Genomic DNA, 17,206 nt, shown 5'->3' with positions numbered 1-17,206 from the left:
AAGGTTTCCTGTGTCTGTCAGCGTAATGTCCAGAGCATGCAGGCGCTACCAGGAGACAGGCCAGTACATCAGGAGACGTGGAGGAGGCCGTAGGAGGGAAACAACCCAGCAGCAGGACCGCTACCTCCGCCTTTGTGCAAGGAGGTGCACTGCCAGCGCCCTGCAAAATGACTTCCAGCAGGCCACAAATGTGCAACTTCGGTGAGTTTTTTTTCTTCAGCTGTTCGGAAACACAACATTTCTTCTGGAGGCAAGCCGAAGTCTACGCCGCTTCATCGTTGATTGGTTAACAGTAGGGATTCTTCGATAAAGTCTGTCATTCAATGAGAGACGACTCATTTTCTTGCTAATGTTTTCATTGAGAAATACTGCACCAAACGTATTCGTTAGATGTATAATTGCGTGACTAAGATCTCCTCAGCAAAAACTTCAAAATTAATGACAGATTTCTTGAGTTATCTTAGATTAATTCTGACTATTTTGAGTAAGTTCTAACGTACGAACAAGGAGTAGGGAAACACGTGCAGTTAGTGAGTTTAATAATAATGAACAATACAAAACAAGAGAAGCACCTGACATGGAAACATAAACAATACTACATGACAACTACTAACAGAAGATTACTATATAAAAAGGGTGAGTAGTAAAGGGAGTAATGAAGTCCAGGTGATGAGATGCAGGTGTGCATAATGCTTTTTTCTTGTTTTTCCAAGTGAATTTTCACCTAAAATGACATACCCAAATCTAACTGCCTATAGCCCCGTCACTGAAGCAAAGATATGCATATTCTTCATACAATTTGAAAGGAAACACTTTGAAGTTTGTGGAAATGTGAAAGGAATGTAGGAGAATAACACATTAGATCTGGTAAAAGATAATATTTTTTTTGCACCATCATCTTTGAAATGCAAGAGAAAGGCCATCGCATGCAATTTAGATTTTGTATGTACTTTTGTATGTACAAAGTTTCAGACTGAGCCAATGAACCATTTTGTCTCTGTTCAAATTTAACTATCAAGACTGCCCAAATGTGCCTAATTTGTTTATTAATAACTTTGTTCAAAATTGTGCACTCGCCTCAAACAATAGCATGGTATTATTTCACTGTAATAGCTACTGTATATTGGACAGTGCAGTTAGATTAACAAGAATTTATGCTTTCTGACAATATCAGATATGTCTATGTCCTGGGAAATGTTCTTGTTACTTACAACCTCATGCTCATCGCATTAGCCTACATTAGCGCAACGGTCCCATGGATGGGATACCGATCCAGAAGAAGTTTTAATCCCATAAAGAATTTGAGACAGTAAATTGGTCTTCCTTTGACCTGGGGTTGATAACCGCTCTTGGTTTTCTTCTTTTCGGAGTACTCTGGGGATGGAAACCTCTGTTTGTTAGTCCTCCTCTAGCAGCTCAACCACTTTGCGGAGCTTGTCCACTAACACTGTGGAACAGAAAAACTTGATTACTCAATCCGTCCTGGGTATGAAAACACCTCTTAATGATGATTATAAGGATGGAAATAAGAAACAAGGATAACTGAGAGGACAAATAGGAATCAATATGAACAGGTGAAATTGTATCTAGGCCTACAGTAGATCTTACAGTGCCCTCCGTAATGATTGGGACAGTGAAGCATTTTCTCTTCTTTTGGCTCTATACTCCAACAGTTTGGATGTGCAGACTGTCAGCTTTAATTTGATGGTATTTTCATCAATATCAGGCAAACTGTTTAGAAATTACAGCACTTTTTGCCCATAGTCCCCCCATTTCAGGGCATCAAAAGTATTGGAGACAAATTCACTTGTATTAAAGTAGTAAAATGTTAAGTATTTGGTCCCATATTTATAGCATGCAGGGAATCCATCAATCAAGTTGGTATATTTGTGCGTCTTCAATCAAGTTGGTATATAACTTTCTCACTCACCATTATTCACGATAAATTCATGATCATGGTAGCATCCACAATGCATTATTTACCATTCATTTCTATTGGGCACGAAATAATCTGAAACACAACCAAAACAAACAGCAAATGCAGCCAACAAATGTGTAGAGTTACAAGTCATTGAATGCTAGGAATATGGGACCAAATACTTACCTTTTTACTACATCAATACACATACAGCAAGTGAATTTGTCCCAATACTTTGTGCCCTAAAATGGCGGGGATCATGTACAAAAAGTGCTGTAATTTCTTAACAGTTCACCTGATATGGATGAATACCCTCAAATTAAAACAGACAGTCTGCACTTTAACCCGTTAGGTTCTGAACAGAGTAAAAACTCAGACGATTAGAAAAAGCTCAAATTAAGTTTATTCACCCACTGGGTCATATAGCTGCAAAGACATGTCTACACAAGTGTAACGGATGTGAAATGGCTAGCTAGTTAGCGGGTACGCGCTAATAGCGTTTCAATCAGTTACGTCACTTGCTCTCAAACCTAGAAGTAGTGTTTCCCCTTGCTCTGCAAGGGCCGTGGCTTTTGTGGAGCGATGGGTAACGACGCTTCGTGGGTGACTGTTGTTGATGTGTGCAGAGGGTCCCTGGTTCGCGCCCGAGGTCGGGGCGAGGGAACGTACTAAAGTTATACTGTTACACAAGCATATTTATTTATACCTTCCTACTAGGCGGAGTTAACCCCTTGCACATCTTGACAGCCAATACATCTCGGTTGCTAGTCAGGAACTTAATTGGTTCCTCTCACTGGTGTAGTCCTGGCCCTGCCTCATGCTAGAACCTTTGTGAGCGTGGAAATATGTGGGTGTGAGATAGGACTGTTCCTTCTCACTTCATCTGACTTGACCTCGGGCCGAATTCTTTGCGTCTCCCTCGACTGTCCTACTTTATCAGTGACTTAAACCAGACTGTTGCCCTTTCCCTAAATCCTTAGGAGCCATTAATTTAACAATAACATGTTGACAGAATGCAAACTTTCTGCACTCCCTCGTCAAAGTCCGTAACTTTCCATAGACCTAGTTCTTATCCATCCTCCATTGTTCTAGCCTGGTAACATGACAAAGTATATTTCAAGCTAGAAGCCAACACCCGGGAGTAATTGTTTGATTTAAAATCCAGACTTTGAGAGTATAGAGCCAAAAGAAGAAAAACGGAATCACTGTTCCAATAATTATGGAGGGCACTGTATATCTAGGCCTATTATATTTGTGTGTGTTGAAGGTATTACCTCCTGCAGTTGGCCTGTGGAAGCTGTCATAGGAGCGACAGTCGTTGATCAGTTCCCCCAACTGTTTAGGGCAGTCTTCAGGAAGAGGTTCAGTATATTTGTCTTGACACACCCTCTCATACACCTCTTTGTGTGAGCAGTCTGATCATAAGTACAAGAGAAAACAGAAATGTAATGATACATTTCTAAATATGACAGAGCAAGCACATGCTTAGGAGGGAAAGAAAACCCAACCATTGCTATTTTCAGATATACAGTGTCATTGATGTTGTTGATAGTGTTTGTTACACACAGCATTGTCACTAATTGACACACCTCTGAAGGGAATCTCGCGGGTTGCAATCTCCCAAAGGACAATGCCAAAACTGCAAAGAACACAACACTTTTAAAACAGAGTGAAATTGCAGTACACTCAGGCCTGAGGGGCCTACATTAGAACAGAGACCATTTCAACATTTTAAAAAATTGCATTGCCTTCAGAGAGTGTTCATACCCCTTAACTTATTCCACATTGTGTTACAGCTTGAATTCAAAATTGATTAAATATATTATTTCGCTCACCAAACTACACACAATACTCCATTATGACAAAGTGAAAACATGTTTTTAGTTCATTACCATAAGTATTCACACCCCTGAGTCAATGTTAGAATCACCTTTGGCAGTGATTACAGCTGTGAGTCTTTCTGGTTAAGTCTAAGAGATTTGCACACCTGGATTGTACAATATTTGCACATTATCTCAAAAGTTATTCAAGCTCTGTCAAGTTGGTTCTTGATCATTGCTAGACCGACATTTTAAAGTAGATTTAAGGCGATGTAAGTCAAAATTGTAACTAGGCCACTCACGGACAATTCAATGTCGTCATAGTAAGCAACTACAGGGTTAAATATGCCTTGAGTTTTAGGTTATTGTCCTGCTGAAAGGTGAATTTGTCTCCGAGTGTCTGTAGGAAAGCAGGCTGAATGAATAGTTTTCCTCTACACTCCTATAAAAAATAAAAAATAAAGTTCCATAAGGGTTTTTCGGCTGTCCCCATAGGAGAACCATTTTTTGGGTCCAGGAAGAACCCTTTTTGGTTCTAGATAGCACCTTTTTTTCTAAGAGTGTAGGATTTTGCCTATGCTTAGCTCTAGTCTTTTTTTTTATTAAAACAATAAATAATTACTCCCTAGTCCTTGCTGATGACAAGCATACCCATAACCAAGGGTTGGAACCAGTTCAGGAAACAGAACTGAAAAACAACTTTGAGGAACAGAGCCTGAAACTAAAGTGATCTATACAGTTCCGGAACAGAACCATTATTTTAAAAGCATGGGAACCGGTTAATAATGTTATTTTTCCAGGCCCACAAATATCGCATCAAAGTACCTATGCAAAGCCCTCACTCTGTTACTGAGAAACTCAGCGTCTGCCTGCCAGCTGATCTTTGCCAGTGGGTGTCCGTCTGTGCCTCCCCTCTGAAGCATAGGTTACTATAGCATCCTGATGACATTATAAGCATGATTTCGAAAATTAGGGAGAGACGTTTAATTAGAGAATGGATTCACATTTTCAATGCTAGTTAAGGATACTAAAGTCATCACGTTTCACATTGGATTTATTAACTACAAGAAAGGTAAGACTTGTTTTTAATTATGGTGTTGCTCTGCACACACACAAGCCTGTCAGCGTTTCCTCTGGTCTAATGTTAAACCAACCTGGAAGTTCAAAGTAAATAAAAGATGCCCAGCGCTTCAAGGCAAGCTTCCTAGAAAATGTCAGTGTGCGTGTTTCTTTTATTATGATTAAACCATGATGTTACGGCAAAATACAATTTGCTCGGAACAACTTTCCTATGCAGACTAAATTGTTTACCCGCTCCATAGTAAGCTGCTCTATCCGCACTGATTGGTTTAGTAATTTAATGTCGAGCTAAATGTAAAAATGTAAATAAATCCAGAACTTGATTTTGCTGGTCGGAACGGTAACGTAACACAAATAATGGTTCTGTTCAGAACAAAACAATTGGAAAATTATTTTTGGGTCCAACCACTGCCCATAACATACTTGAAAATATGGAGTGGTACTCAGTGATGTGTTGTGTTGGATTTGCCCCCAAACATAACACTTCGTATTCAGGACATAAAGTTAATTTCTTTGCCACATTCTTTACTTTAGTGCCTTATTGCATACAGGATGCATGCTTTGAAATATTTGGATTCTATACAGGCTTCCTTCTTACTCTGTCATTTAGGTTAGTATTGTGGAGTAACTACAATGTTGTTGATCCATCCTCAGTTTTCTCCTACCACAGCCATTAAACTCTGCAACTGTTTTAAAGTTAACATTGGCCTCATGATGAAATTCCTTCGCGGTTTTCTTCCCCGCGGCAACGGAATTAGGAAGGCCACCTGTATATTTGTAGTGACTGGGTGTATTGATACACCATCCAAAGTGTAATTAATAACTTCATGCTCAAAGAGATATTCGGTTTCATTTTTTTTACCTATCTACCAATAGGGGCCTTTCTTTGCAAGGCATTGAAAAACCTCCCTGGTCTTTGTGGTTGAATCTGTGTTTGAAATTCACTGCTCGACTTAGGGAATTAACAGATAATTGTATATGTGGAGCACAGAGATGAGGTAGTCATTAAAAAGTCATGTTAAACACAATCATTGCACACAGAGCGAGTCCATGCAACGTATTAAGTGACTAGTAAAGCACATTTTTACTCCTGAACAAAGGGGTTGAATACTTATTGACTCAAGACATTTCAGCTTTGATACATTTCTAACACAATTTCACTTTGACATTACGAGGTATTGTGTGCATGCCAGTGACACAAAATCTCAATTTAATCCATTTTAAATTCTGTAACACGACAACATGTGGAAAAAGTCAAGGGATGTGACTACTTTCTGAAAGGCACTATAATGAGTTTATGATTTTACATTCATGGTTCAATGGTTAAGAGTGTAGTATTTTGACTTGAAGCTGACCTGTACATCTCACATTCCTTGTTGTATTTATGATTAATACTCTCAAGCTGCTGAGGGGAGCTGTAGCATAAAGAGCTTCTACTGCTGTCCTTAGTCCTCTTCAATGACGTCTCGGTTTTGGCCAGCTCAAAACCTCCCAGCTAACCATGTACAACAAAGAACCGAAAATTACATCCAGATAGGTTAAGTACTCTATCACTTTGTAGTGTCAGACACACATGGATGTGTAGAGGACTGCATTGAACCTCATACCTTCACTCTGTACCCGGTATCTACCAGGAACTTGCTGCTGTTGATGCATCCATGCACTTTAAACTTCTCCTCCGACTGGTGCAATCTACAATTAGAGGGGGATTCGCTAGTCATGACAGCTCAAAGTGATTAGGGTACATTTCCTCTTTTATGTGAACTTTTGTGAGAGATGCGCAGAACACTGATACAATGTACCCACTATTTTAGAGAAGATGAAACACCAGAGCATACTGTATAGTATTGGTGGTTAGAAGTTAAGTAGTTGGATCATAAGCTGCATGAATAGTTTCCAACGGAAAAGCACTCCTCATGAAGCGGGTTGAGGGAATGCCAAGAGTGTGCAAAGCTGTCATCAAAGCAAAGAGTCGCTACCTTGAAGAACCTCAAAATATGTTTGATTTGTTTAACACTTTTTTGGTTACTACATGATAACATGTGTTATTTCATAGTTTTGATGTCTTCACTATTATTCTACAATTTAGAAAATAGTAAAATAAAGGAAACACTGGCATTCTCTCAACCAGCTTCATGAGGTAGTTACCTGGAATGCATTTCAATTAACAGGTTTGCTTTGTTAAAAGTTCATTTGTGGAATTTCTTTCCTTCTTAATGCATTTGAGCCAATCAGATGTGTTGCGTCAAGGTAGGGGGGTATTCAGAAGATAGCCCTATTTGGTAAAAGACCAAGTCCATATTATAGCAGGAACAGCTCAAATAAGCAAAAAGAAAAGACAGTATATCATTACTTAAAGACATGAAGGTCAGTCAATATGGAACATTTCAAGAACTTTAAAAGATTCTTCAAGTGCAGTCGCAAAAACCATCAAGCGCGATGATGAAACTGGCTCGCATGAGAACCGCCACAGGAATGGAAGACCCAGAGTTACCTCTGCTGTAGAAGATAAGTTCATTAGTTACCAGCCTCAGAAATTGCAGCCCAAATAACTGCTTCACAGAGTTCAAGTAACAAACATCTCAACTGTTCAGAGGAGACCGTGTGAATCAGGCCTTCATGGTCAAATTGCTGCAAAGAAACCACTACTAAAAGGACACCAATAAGAACAGACTTGCTTGGGCCAAGAAACACAGCAATGGGTATTAGACCAGTGGAAATCTGTCCTTTGGTCTAATGAGTCCAAATTATTTATTTTTGGTTCCAACTGCCGTGTCTTTGTGAGAAGCGGTGTGGGTAAATGGATGATCTACGCATGTGTATTCCCCCCATAAAGCATGGAAGAGGTGGTGTCATGGTGTGGGGGTGCTTTGCTGGTGACACTGTGATTTATTTAGAATTTAAGGCACACTTAACCAGCATGGCTACCACAGCATTCTGCAGCGATACGCCATCCCATCTGGTTTGGGCTTAGTGGGACTATCATTTGTTTTTCAACAGGACAATGACCCAACACACCTCCAGGCTGTATAAGGGCTATTTTACCAAGAAGGAGAGTGATGGCGTGCTGCATCAGATGACCTGGCCTCCAACAATCCCCTGACCTCAACCCAATTGAGATGATTTGGGATGAGTCGGACAGCAGAGTGAAGAAAAAGCAGCCACCAAGTGCTCAGCATATGTGGGAACTCCTTCAAGACCGTTGGAAAAGTATTCCAGGTGAAGCTAGTTGATAGAATGCCAAGAGTGTGCAAAGATGTGGTCAAGGCAAAGGGTGGCTATGTTGAAGAATCTAAAATGTATTTTTATTTGTTTAACACTTTTTGTTGTTACTACATGAATCCTTATGTGTTATTTAATAGTTTTGATGTCTTCACTAATTTTCTACAATGTAGAAAATAGTAAAAATAAAGAAAAACCCATGAATGAGAAGGTTTTCTACAACTTTTGACCGGTAGTGTATATGAATGAATGAAAGAGCGAGCAAGCGAAAGAGAAAGACTTATTCAACTAAAAAAATGTATGATAGACCGATTCCTTAGTTAAAATTGTATTAATATAAAACTTATGGCAAAGATATGATAGAGATGGTGCTCCGTGCGTCATGTCATGTGTAATAGGTGGTGTCTGGTTTCATGTGTGTAGGGCACAAGGTAAAGAGATTCATTTCTATAGTGGTACTGTATAACTGTAGGTAGGTTGGCATTTATTGTCATGAGTTTTCCCCTGGAGGCAGCTCTGCAGTAGTCACTAGCTTGAACAGCCACAAAGACATAACATCAGATTTTAAACCTAACCTTAACCACACTACTAAACCTAATGCCTAAAGAAATACCTTCAATCAAGACCAAAAAGCAGCTTGCCCATCTAGCCCACCTTTACTGCCTTCAGGTTAAGATTCATGACAATAAACATCAACCTGTTACCTGTAGAGGCCCTGTGCTGCATCCAGACTCATGACAATAAACATCAACCTGCTACCTGTAGAGGCCCCATGCTGCATCCAGACTCATGACAATAAACATCAACCTGCTACCTGTAGAGGCCCCATGCTGCATCCAGACTCATGACAATAAACATCAACCTGCTACCTGTAGAGGCCCTGTGCTGCATCCAGATTCATGACAATAAACATCAACCTGTTACCTGTAGAGGCCCTGTGCTGCATCCAGACTCATGACAATAAACATCAACCTGTTACCTGTAGAGGCCCTGTGCTGCATCCAGACTCATGACAATAAACATCAACCTGTTACCTGTAGAGGCCCTGTGCTGCATCCAGATTCATGACAATAAACATCAATCTGTTACCTGTAGAGGCCCTGTGCTGCATCCAGACTCATGACAATAAACATCAACCTGTTACCTGTAGAGGCCCTGTGCTGCATCCAGATTCATGACAATAAACATCAATCTGTTACCTGTAGAGGCCCTGTGCTGCATCCAGACTCATGCGAGCCTTTCTGTCCCAGGGCAGCTTCCTTTGGGAATCCAGCACCTCTCTCAGACTGCCCTTCTCACAAAACTCCATGACAATGAGGAAGTTTGGATTGGGTCCTATAGGACAACAAGGGTAGAGAAGATGACTATTAAATGCAACAACGTGTCACGACTTCTACCGAAGTCGTTGCCTCTCCTTGTTCGGGCGGTGTTCAATACAAGACAGGGCCCTGATCGACCAGTACCGCTGTAGTCTACGCGAGGACGTCCGTCGGGAGCTGGCCTGTAGAGACACCACCCTCAACTTTGACCAGCTGGTGGACATGTCCATCAGGCTGGACAACATGCTGGCTACTCGTGGACGTCTAGATCGGGGTCTGGTTGTTCCATCCTCCCGCACCCTCTCTCCCGAACCAATGGAATTGGGAGGGACGGTGCGCCGGGAGACCGGAGGGGGTGCCCGCTCGAGCACCATCTATGGTCGCAGAGATCACACTGCTGGTTGGTGCCGGGTTGGTTCCTCTGGGAATAGAGAAGGCAGGCAGGGCACTCTGGCATCACCCCAGGTGAGTAGGCACCATTCTCATCCAGAGCCCTCTGTTGCACTTATGTTTGTCTCTGTCACTTTTCCGGATTTTTCCCTGCATTCCCAGTATAAGGCGCTAGTAGATTCAGGCGCGGCTGGAAATTTCATTAATAAAAATTTAGCTCATAGTTTAGGGATCCCTATTGTGTCTGTGGATATGCCTTTCCCTATTCATGCCTTAGATAGTCGACCATTAGGGTCAGGTTTTATCAGGGAGGTCACCGCACCGTTGTATATGATAACGCAGGAGGGTCACAAGGAGAAGATTAGTCTTTTTCTTATTGATTCACCTGCGTATTCTGTGGTGCTAGGTCTACCCTGGTTAGCGTGTCATAACCCCACTGTTTCTTGGCCACAGAGGGCTCTGACGGGGTGGTCGCGAGAGTGCTCAGGTAGGTGTTTAGGGGTTTCATTCCTCCAGAATATGCCGATTTGGCTCTCGCCTTCTGTAAAAAGAAGGCGACTCAATTACCACCCCATCAACAGGGGGATTGTGCGATAGATCTCCTGGTAGACGCTGCATATCCCAGGAGTCACGTGTATCCCCTGTCGCAAGCGGAGACGGTGGCTATGGATACATATGTCTCTGAATCCCTGCGTCAGGGGTTCATTCAGCCATCCATTTCACCAGCCTCTTCGAGTTTCTTTTTTGTGAAGAAGAAGGATGGCGGTTTACGCCCGTGCATTGATTATCGAGGTCTCAATAAAATCACGGTGAAATATAGTTACCCGTTACCTCTGATAAATACAGTTATGGAGTCAATGCGCGGGGCACGCTTCTTCACAAAATTGGATCTCAGGAGTGCGTATAATCTGGTGCGTATTCGGAAGGGTGATGAGTGGAAGACGGCATTTAGCACCACCTCAGGTCATTATGAGTACCTGGTCATGCCATATGGGTTGATGAATGCTCCATCAGTCTTCCAATCATTTGTAGATGAGATCTTCAGGGACCTGCACGGGCAGGGTGTAGTGGTGTATATAGATGATATTCTGATATGCTACACGCGCCGAGCATGTGTCCCTGGTGCGCAGGGTGCTTGGTCGCCTGTTGGAGCATGATCTATATGTCAAGGCTGAGAAATGCTTGTTCTTCCAACAATCCATCTCCTTCCTAGGGCATCGGATTTCCACTTCAGGAGTGGAAATGGAGAGCGACCGCATTACAGCCGTGCGTAATTGGCCGACTCCAACCACGGTAAAGGAGGTGCAGCGTTTTTTGGGGATTGCCAATTACTACCGGAGATTTATCCGGGGTTTTGGTCAGGTTGCGGCTCCCATTACCTCACTGCTAAAGGGGGGTCCGGTGCGCTTGCAGTGGTCGGCTGAGGCGAACAGGGCTTTTGGACACCTGAAGACTCTGTTTACCTCGGCGCCTGTGTTGGCTCATCCGGATCCCTCTTTGCCATTCATGGTAGAGGTGGACGCATCCGAAGCTGGGATAGGAGCAGTGCTCTCTCAGCGTTCGGGTGTGCCACTGAAGCTTCGCCCCTGTGCTTTCTTTTCGAAGAAGCTCAGCCCGGCGGAGCGAAACTATGATGTGGGGGACCGAGAGCTGTTAGCTGTCGTAGAAGCCTTGAAGGTGTGGAGGCACTGGCTTGAGGGGGCTAAACACCCTTTTCTCATCTGGACTGACCACCGAAATCTGGAGTACATCCGGCAGGTGAAGAGAATGAATCCTCGCCAGGCAAGGTGGGACATGTTTTTCACTCGTTTTGTGTTTACTCTTACTTACAGACCAGGCTCCCAGAACGTCAAGGCAGACGCATTGTCTCGGCTGTATGACACAGAGGAGCGGTCCATGGATCCCACTCCCATACTCCCAGCTTCGTGTTTGGTGGCGCCAGTAGTGTGGGAGCTGGACGCGGACATTGAGCGGGCGTCACGTGCAGAGTCCTCTCCTCCTGAGTGTCCCGCTGGTGTCCCACTGTCCGCGACCGATTGATCTATTGGGCTCACACGTCACCCTCCTCTGGTCATCCTGGGATAGGTCGGACGATGCGCTGTCTTGATGGGAGGTACTGGTGGCCCACTTTAACTAAGGACGTGAGGATTTATGTTTCCTCCTGCTCGGTGTGCGCCCAGTGCAAGGCTCCTAGACACCTGCCTAGAGGTAAGCTTCAACCTTTACCTGTTCCTCAACAGCCGTGGTCGCACCTGTCGGTGGATTTTTTGACTGATCTTCCACCTTCACAGGGTTACACCACGATCTTGGTCGTTGTGGATCGGTTTTCGAAGTCCTGTCGTCTCCTCCCTTTGCCCGGTCTCCCTACGGCCTTACAAACTGCAGAGGCCCTGTTTACACACGTTTTCCGGCACTATGGGGTGCCTGAGGATATAGTGTCTGATCGGGGTCCCCAGTTCACATCAAGGGTCTGGAAGGCGTTCATGGAACGTCTGGGGATCTCGGTTAGTCTTACCTCAGGTTTTCACCCCGAGAGTAATGGGCAGGTGGAGAGAGTTAACCAGGATGTGGGCAGGTTTCTGCGGTCCTATTGCCAGGACCGGCCGGGGGAGTGGGCGAAGTTCGTGCCCTGGGCAGAGATGGCCCAGAACTCGCTACGTCACTCCTCCACATACCTTACTCCTTTTCAATGTGTATTAGGGTATCAGCCGGTTCTGGCTCCTTGGCATCAGAGTCAGACCGAGGCTCCTGCGGTGGACAATTGGTTTCGGCACGCTGAGGAAACCTGGGAGGCAGCCCACGTCCACCTTCAGCGTGCCATAAGGCGCCAGAAAATTGGCGCAGACCGTCGCCGCAGTGAGGCCCCGGTGTTCGCACCAGGGGACAGGGTCTGGCTCTCGACCCGAAACCTGCCCCTCCGCCTGCTCTGCCGGAAGCTGGGTCCGCGGTTTGTGAGGCCGTTTAAAGTCCTGAGGAGAGTGAACGAGGTATGTTATAGGTTACAACTACCCACTAATTACCGTATTAACCCCTCGTTCCATGTGTCTCTCCTCAGGCCGGGGGTGGCTGGCCCGCTCCAGGAGGCTGAAGTGCGTGAAGTTCCTCCACCTCCTCTAGACATCGAGGGGGTCCCGGCGTATTCTGTTCGATCCATTTTGGATTCGAGACGTCGGGCGAGGGGCCTTCAGTACCTCGTGGACTGGGAGGGGTACGGGCCGGAGGAGAGATGCTGGGTTCCGGTGGAGGACGTTTTAGATCCTTCCATGTTAAAAGAATTCCACCGCCTCCATCCGGATCGCCCTGCACCTCGCCCTCCGGGTCGTCCCCGAGGCCGGTGTCGACGCGCGGCTGGAGCCGCGCGTCAGGGGGGGGGTAATGTCACGACTTCTACCGAAGTCGTTGCCTCTCCTTGTTCGGGCGGTGTTCGGCGGTCGACGTCACCGGTCTTCTAGCCATCATCGATCCATTTTTAATTTTCCATTGGTTTTGTCTTGTCTTCCCACACACCTGTTTTCAATCCCATCCATTACCTCTTGTGTATTTAACCCTCTGTTTCCCCTCATGTCTTTGTCAGAGATTGTTATTTGTCAAGTGTTGTGTTTTTTGTGTATAGGTGTGCGACGGGTCATCGTACCCATATTTTGTTTTATGTTGTCCTATGAGTGTTATGGAGCAGATTACTGGGACTATAATTAAAAAACTCCATTCTACACTCTATTTGACTCTCCTGCGCCTGACTTCCCTGCCACTTATACACGCAACTGTGACACAACGGCACATCATCACATTTTGAAATATCCTGCAATCACATGGTGATTTGATCCCGTCTTATATTTCTTCAGCAATTACTACACATACTGTAAAACAAATACAGAAGCTCACTCACCGCTTTCTTCCTGGACACAGATCCCAAACATTCGCAGGATGTTTGGTGACTCAAAGCGTTTCATAGTCTCCACTTCCTTTTTAAAGACGCTTCTCACCTGCCTGTGGGACAAACATAACCCATTAAACAAATAGATGTTTAGCACCGAAAGTGATATTACAAGAACTCTCTGAGACATCTTGTATGCTATGCTACATACCGCAGGCTTGTGCTACTTGAGTAGGCGTATCTTTTGATGGCCACTGTGAATTTGTTGTACTCTCCTTTGAATATTTCAGAGCTGTCATTTTTTATGAAGGGCTCTTTGGGCACGTCGTAGATCAGCTCCTCTGGCTTGATCTCTCTGATGTCTTCATGAAAAATACTGGGCTTCATTACTGTCAATGGGAAACACACAACAAAGTCACTGAGATGGCAAGTCACATAGGCACATCAAACCAATAACACAGAGAACTGAAGGTATCACAGCACATCGTCACGCAAAATACAGTGCGGATGGAGAGGCCATGGGATGCTGGCCTGATGTAGGATGCAGAACTGTGCTGATAGGATATACTCACAGTCTCCTTTAGCATCAGGCGCAGGTTGAAATCAGTAAGAAATTAGAAACAGCAACAGTTACAAGTACAGTTTGTAATGACAATTAATCTATAGAGGCTTACTTACAGGTTTCCAACAAGGCTTTGATGTCTTTCACATCTTTTTCAGTGGAGTTCACTTTCTCATGCACTGTGTCCACACTTTCCTTCGTGTCCTCCGCCAGAGACAGTAGCACTGTGGGACATAACAGTAACAAACACACACAAATACATTTGGAGTAGTCAACAGGATCAACAACTGGAGCTTTCCCTACCTGCTCATACAGAGAGGCCATTTGATTTTGACCTTGCACTGAAACGGCATGGTAGAGATGTCTCACATTTCTGCAGCTCCAGACGATCACTCTCCCTGTCAGCCTCATCCTCTCTCCATCGTGTCGTCTCTCGAGACTCCTGAAGTAGCTCGTCACTCTGATCCACCTGCAGGGCTAGCGACAGCCCCTGAGCCGCATCATTCAGACGCTCATTTAAACTCCCAAAATCATCTCCCTGGTCGTAGGCCTTCAGGATGCGCTTCAGGTAGCTGGCGCAGGAATATTTCTTAACCACGTCCTGGGCATTTTCCAAGGTGAGTTTGAGCTCGCATAGGACATTCTTCACAAGGGAAGGCTTTTGCCCCAGTCCCTTCACCTTGACTGCTCTCACCAGCTCTTCCAAGGCTTTTATGCGCTGGGCCAAACGCTGACAGCGCTTCTTATTGGCTTTCACTTCACCACATAGAGAGTAAAGCTTCTCTGCTATGCCCAAGATGGGATCTATGATGTCCATGGCTGGAGGGAAAAGAGTGGATTAAGAAATGCATTAGGCAAGGTTTCCCCAAACCATAGCTCTGAGAAAGTCGATCAACCGTAGCAGTATACTAACCTGTCCAACTGACCTTGTTGTTGACAGCACCAAACTAGTTCAATAATTCATGTTGAACGCTGTGTTGTCATGTGTTGCTGCCTTGCTATGCTGTCTTAGGTCTCTCTTTATGTAGTGTTGTTGTCTCTTGTCGTGATGTGTGTTTGTCCTATATTTATATATATTTCTTTTTTAATGATATCTAATCCCTGCCTCCATCCCCGCAGGAGGCCTTTTGGTAGGCCGTCATTGTGAATAAGAATTTGTTCTTAACTGACTTGCATAGGTATATATAACAAATAAAAAATGTAAAATCAGAACAGTCATACAAGTTCTGGAGACGTCTCTCTCACTTCAGCTAGACATTATATGTGCCGTGTGTGTGTTTGTGTGTGTGTGTGTGTAGGGAAGGCATTGTTACTACCTAATTACATAAATAATATAAGCCGAAATGGATACATCAGGTTTTCTGGTCATGTTTAACCATAACTTCTTATTTCCATAGCTACTTTGGCACTGAGTAATGTCAGTTAATGTCTTTCGAACATTAGTCTGGTAGAGGAAGGGAAACTTGCTTATCCCTGAGACACATCCGATGTGAGACTAATGTGCAGTTTTTAAGTTCTTGTGAAAGCTGAGGGAAGTTTATTTCATTTGGCCTTTTAAGTAATTTTTTAAAAGTAATGTTCAGTTGAGCAATCAATGACAAATGAACAGCAGCAGTTATGACAAACAATAAGGTCTGATTCCCCAGACCCAGGTTAAGCCAAGTCCTGGACTACAATGCACTTTCAATGGGTATTCAATGGAGAAAATTGCTGGTGATGGCATGGATATGATGTAGCTAGTAGCTACCCCTTTGTGTTGGCTGGCAACCCCTGCTTAGGATCATTCAAAGCAATAGCATCTGTCTTAGCCATTCCAAAATCACAGAACTGTATAATTCTACAACCTAAACTGTTTTTCTATTGCCTCTAGGAGGTAACTGAATAACAAGTGCTGACAAGGAAATAATTTGTAAGCAACTAATTTCAATAGACTGCCTTGCTCTCGAGAACCCAAGGGGGGTTACAGCTTTCCGTCTTGGGTTCTCAGCAGAACGTATGGACCACAGCTGGATCTCTGCGAACTACTCTACCTCCATATCACATCAAAAAGTATTTCACAAAAGCAAAATATACACTTACTGTAAACTGTTTTAACACAGTTGCAGCTGACAGCATTTTTCAGTTACACACAGGTGATCATTTCTGTATTTTGAAAGTTACATATCTTGAAACTTGATTGCTGACAAGCTAAACATTTTGGGACTATGTCAACAACGGACTAAAGAAACAAATACAAAAATATAGTTTTTGGGTGGATTGCAAGCGAGGCGTACAGACGTTTAGACAGAGCATTTGTGCAGCGTCGGGGAATTTCCCTCAGGCGGCAGACAGCTTCGTGAATAGACGGTATATGTTTACCGTCTATTGAATGGACTACAGAGCCCCCATATCACTAGTATGAGTCACATCTGTCGATTGGTTGTATTATTAAATGTTTCACACTTGCCAGCATCTATCAATGACAACTAGAAGTTCTCGCATTTCAGAGGAGACAGACACACTAGTGAGAACTTTTGATGAATGGTTTGAGCAAATGGCATTGTTCTCAAAAGCAGGAAGCAGGCTATAAGACAAATCACACGCAACAAGCACTTGTTAATGTTCTCAACCTAAAACCTATTGTACGTTTGAAATGGAAATTACCTTGAGAGACTGTTGTTGGTGCTGTGACTCTAACATCTGAAACTGAAAGGAGAGTATCACAGGTTTCAATGGAGCTCCTCCTACACCAATAACGCTCACAGAAGAGCTTCTTCTTTTCTTCTGTGGGTCTTATGGCAAACTACACCCAAAACGTTGTATTGCCACCACCTGGACGGTTTGAAAAAAATAAAAAAATAATGATAATTTAAAAATTCCATACGTAATCCACACTACATTGCCATAACAAACAAAACTCCCACTTCATTCAGAAGACATGGCTTCGTGGTTCCCACCGCAATTGCAACATGTCACATATTCATCCCTTTTATATCAAATAATATGATCCTTTCCAAAACGTGGACATCTCTACTTCTCCCT

General features: G+C 43.7%; 1 protein-coding gene across 1 annotated transcript; it reads right to left on the bottom strand.

The window, feature by feature from the left end:
• Positions 1 to 522: 522 nt before the first annotated feature.
• On the bottom strand, positions 523 to 16,951 carry LOC129862690 (mixed lineage kinase domain-like protein). Its single transcript, XM_055934582.1, has 11 exons — positions 16,829 to 16,951; positions 14,555 to 15,004; positions 14,302 to 14,409; positions 13,835 to 14,012; positions 13,636 to 13,736; positions 9,240 to 9,375; positions 6,426 to 6,510; positions 6,174 to 6,313; positions 3,508 to 3,557; positions 3,193 to 3,333; positions 523 to 1,447 (listed from the first exon to the last, which is right to left on the bottom strand). The coding sequence occupies exons 2-11, from the start codon at positions 15,000 to 15,002 to the stop codon at positions 1,398 to 1,400; spliced, it is 1,437 nt and encodes a 478-aa protein (XP_055790557.1). The 5' UTR covers positions 15,003 to 15,004; positions 16,829 to 16,951; the 3' UTR covers positions 523 to 1,397.
• Between the last annotated feature and the right edge of the window lie 255 nt (positions 16,952 to 17,206).

This window comes from Salvelinus fontinalis, chromosome 9 (genome assembly GCF_029448725.1).
Source record: "Salvelinus fontinalis isolate EN_2023a chromosome 9, ASM2944872v1, whole genome shotgun sequence".
NCBI classification, from domain to species: domain Eukaryota; kingdom Metazoa; phylum Chordata; class Actinopteri; order Salmoniformes; family Salmonidae; genus Salvelinus; species Salvelinus fontinalis.
The sequence above is the reverse complement of the archived record's forward strand: the minus strand, read 5'-3'. Positions and strand labels throughout refer to the sequence as shown.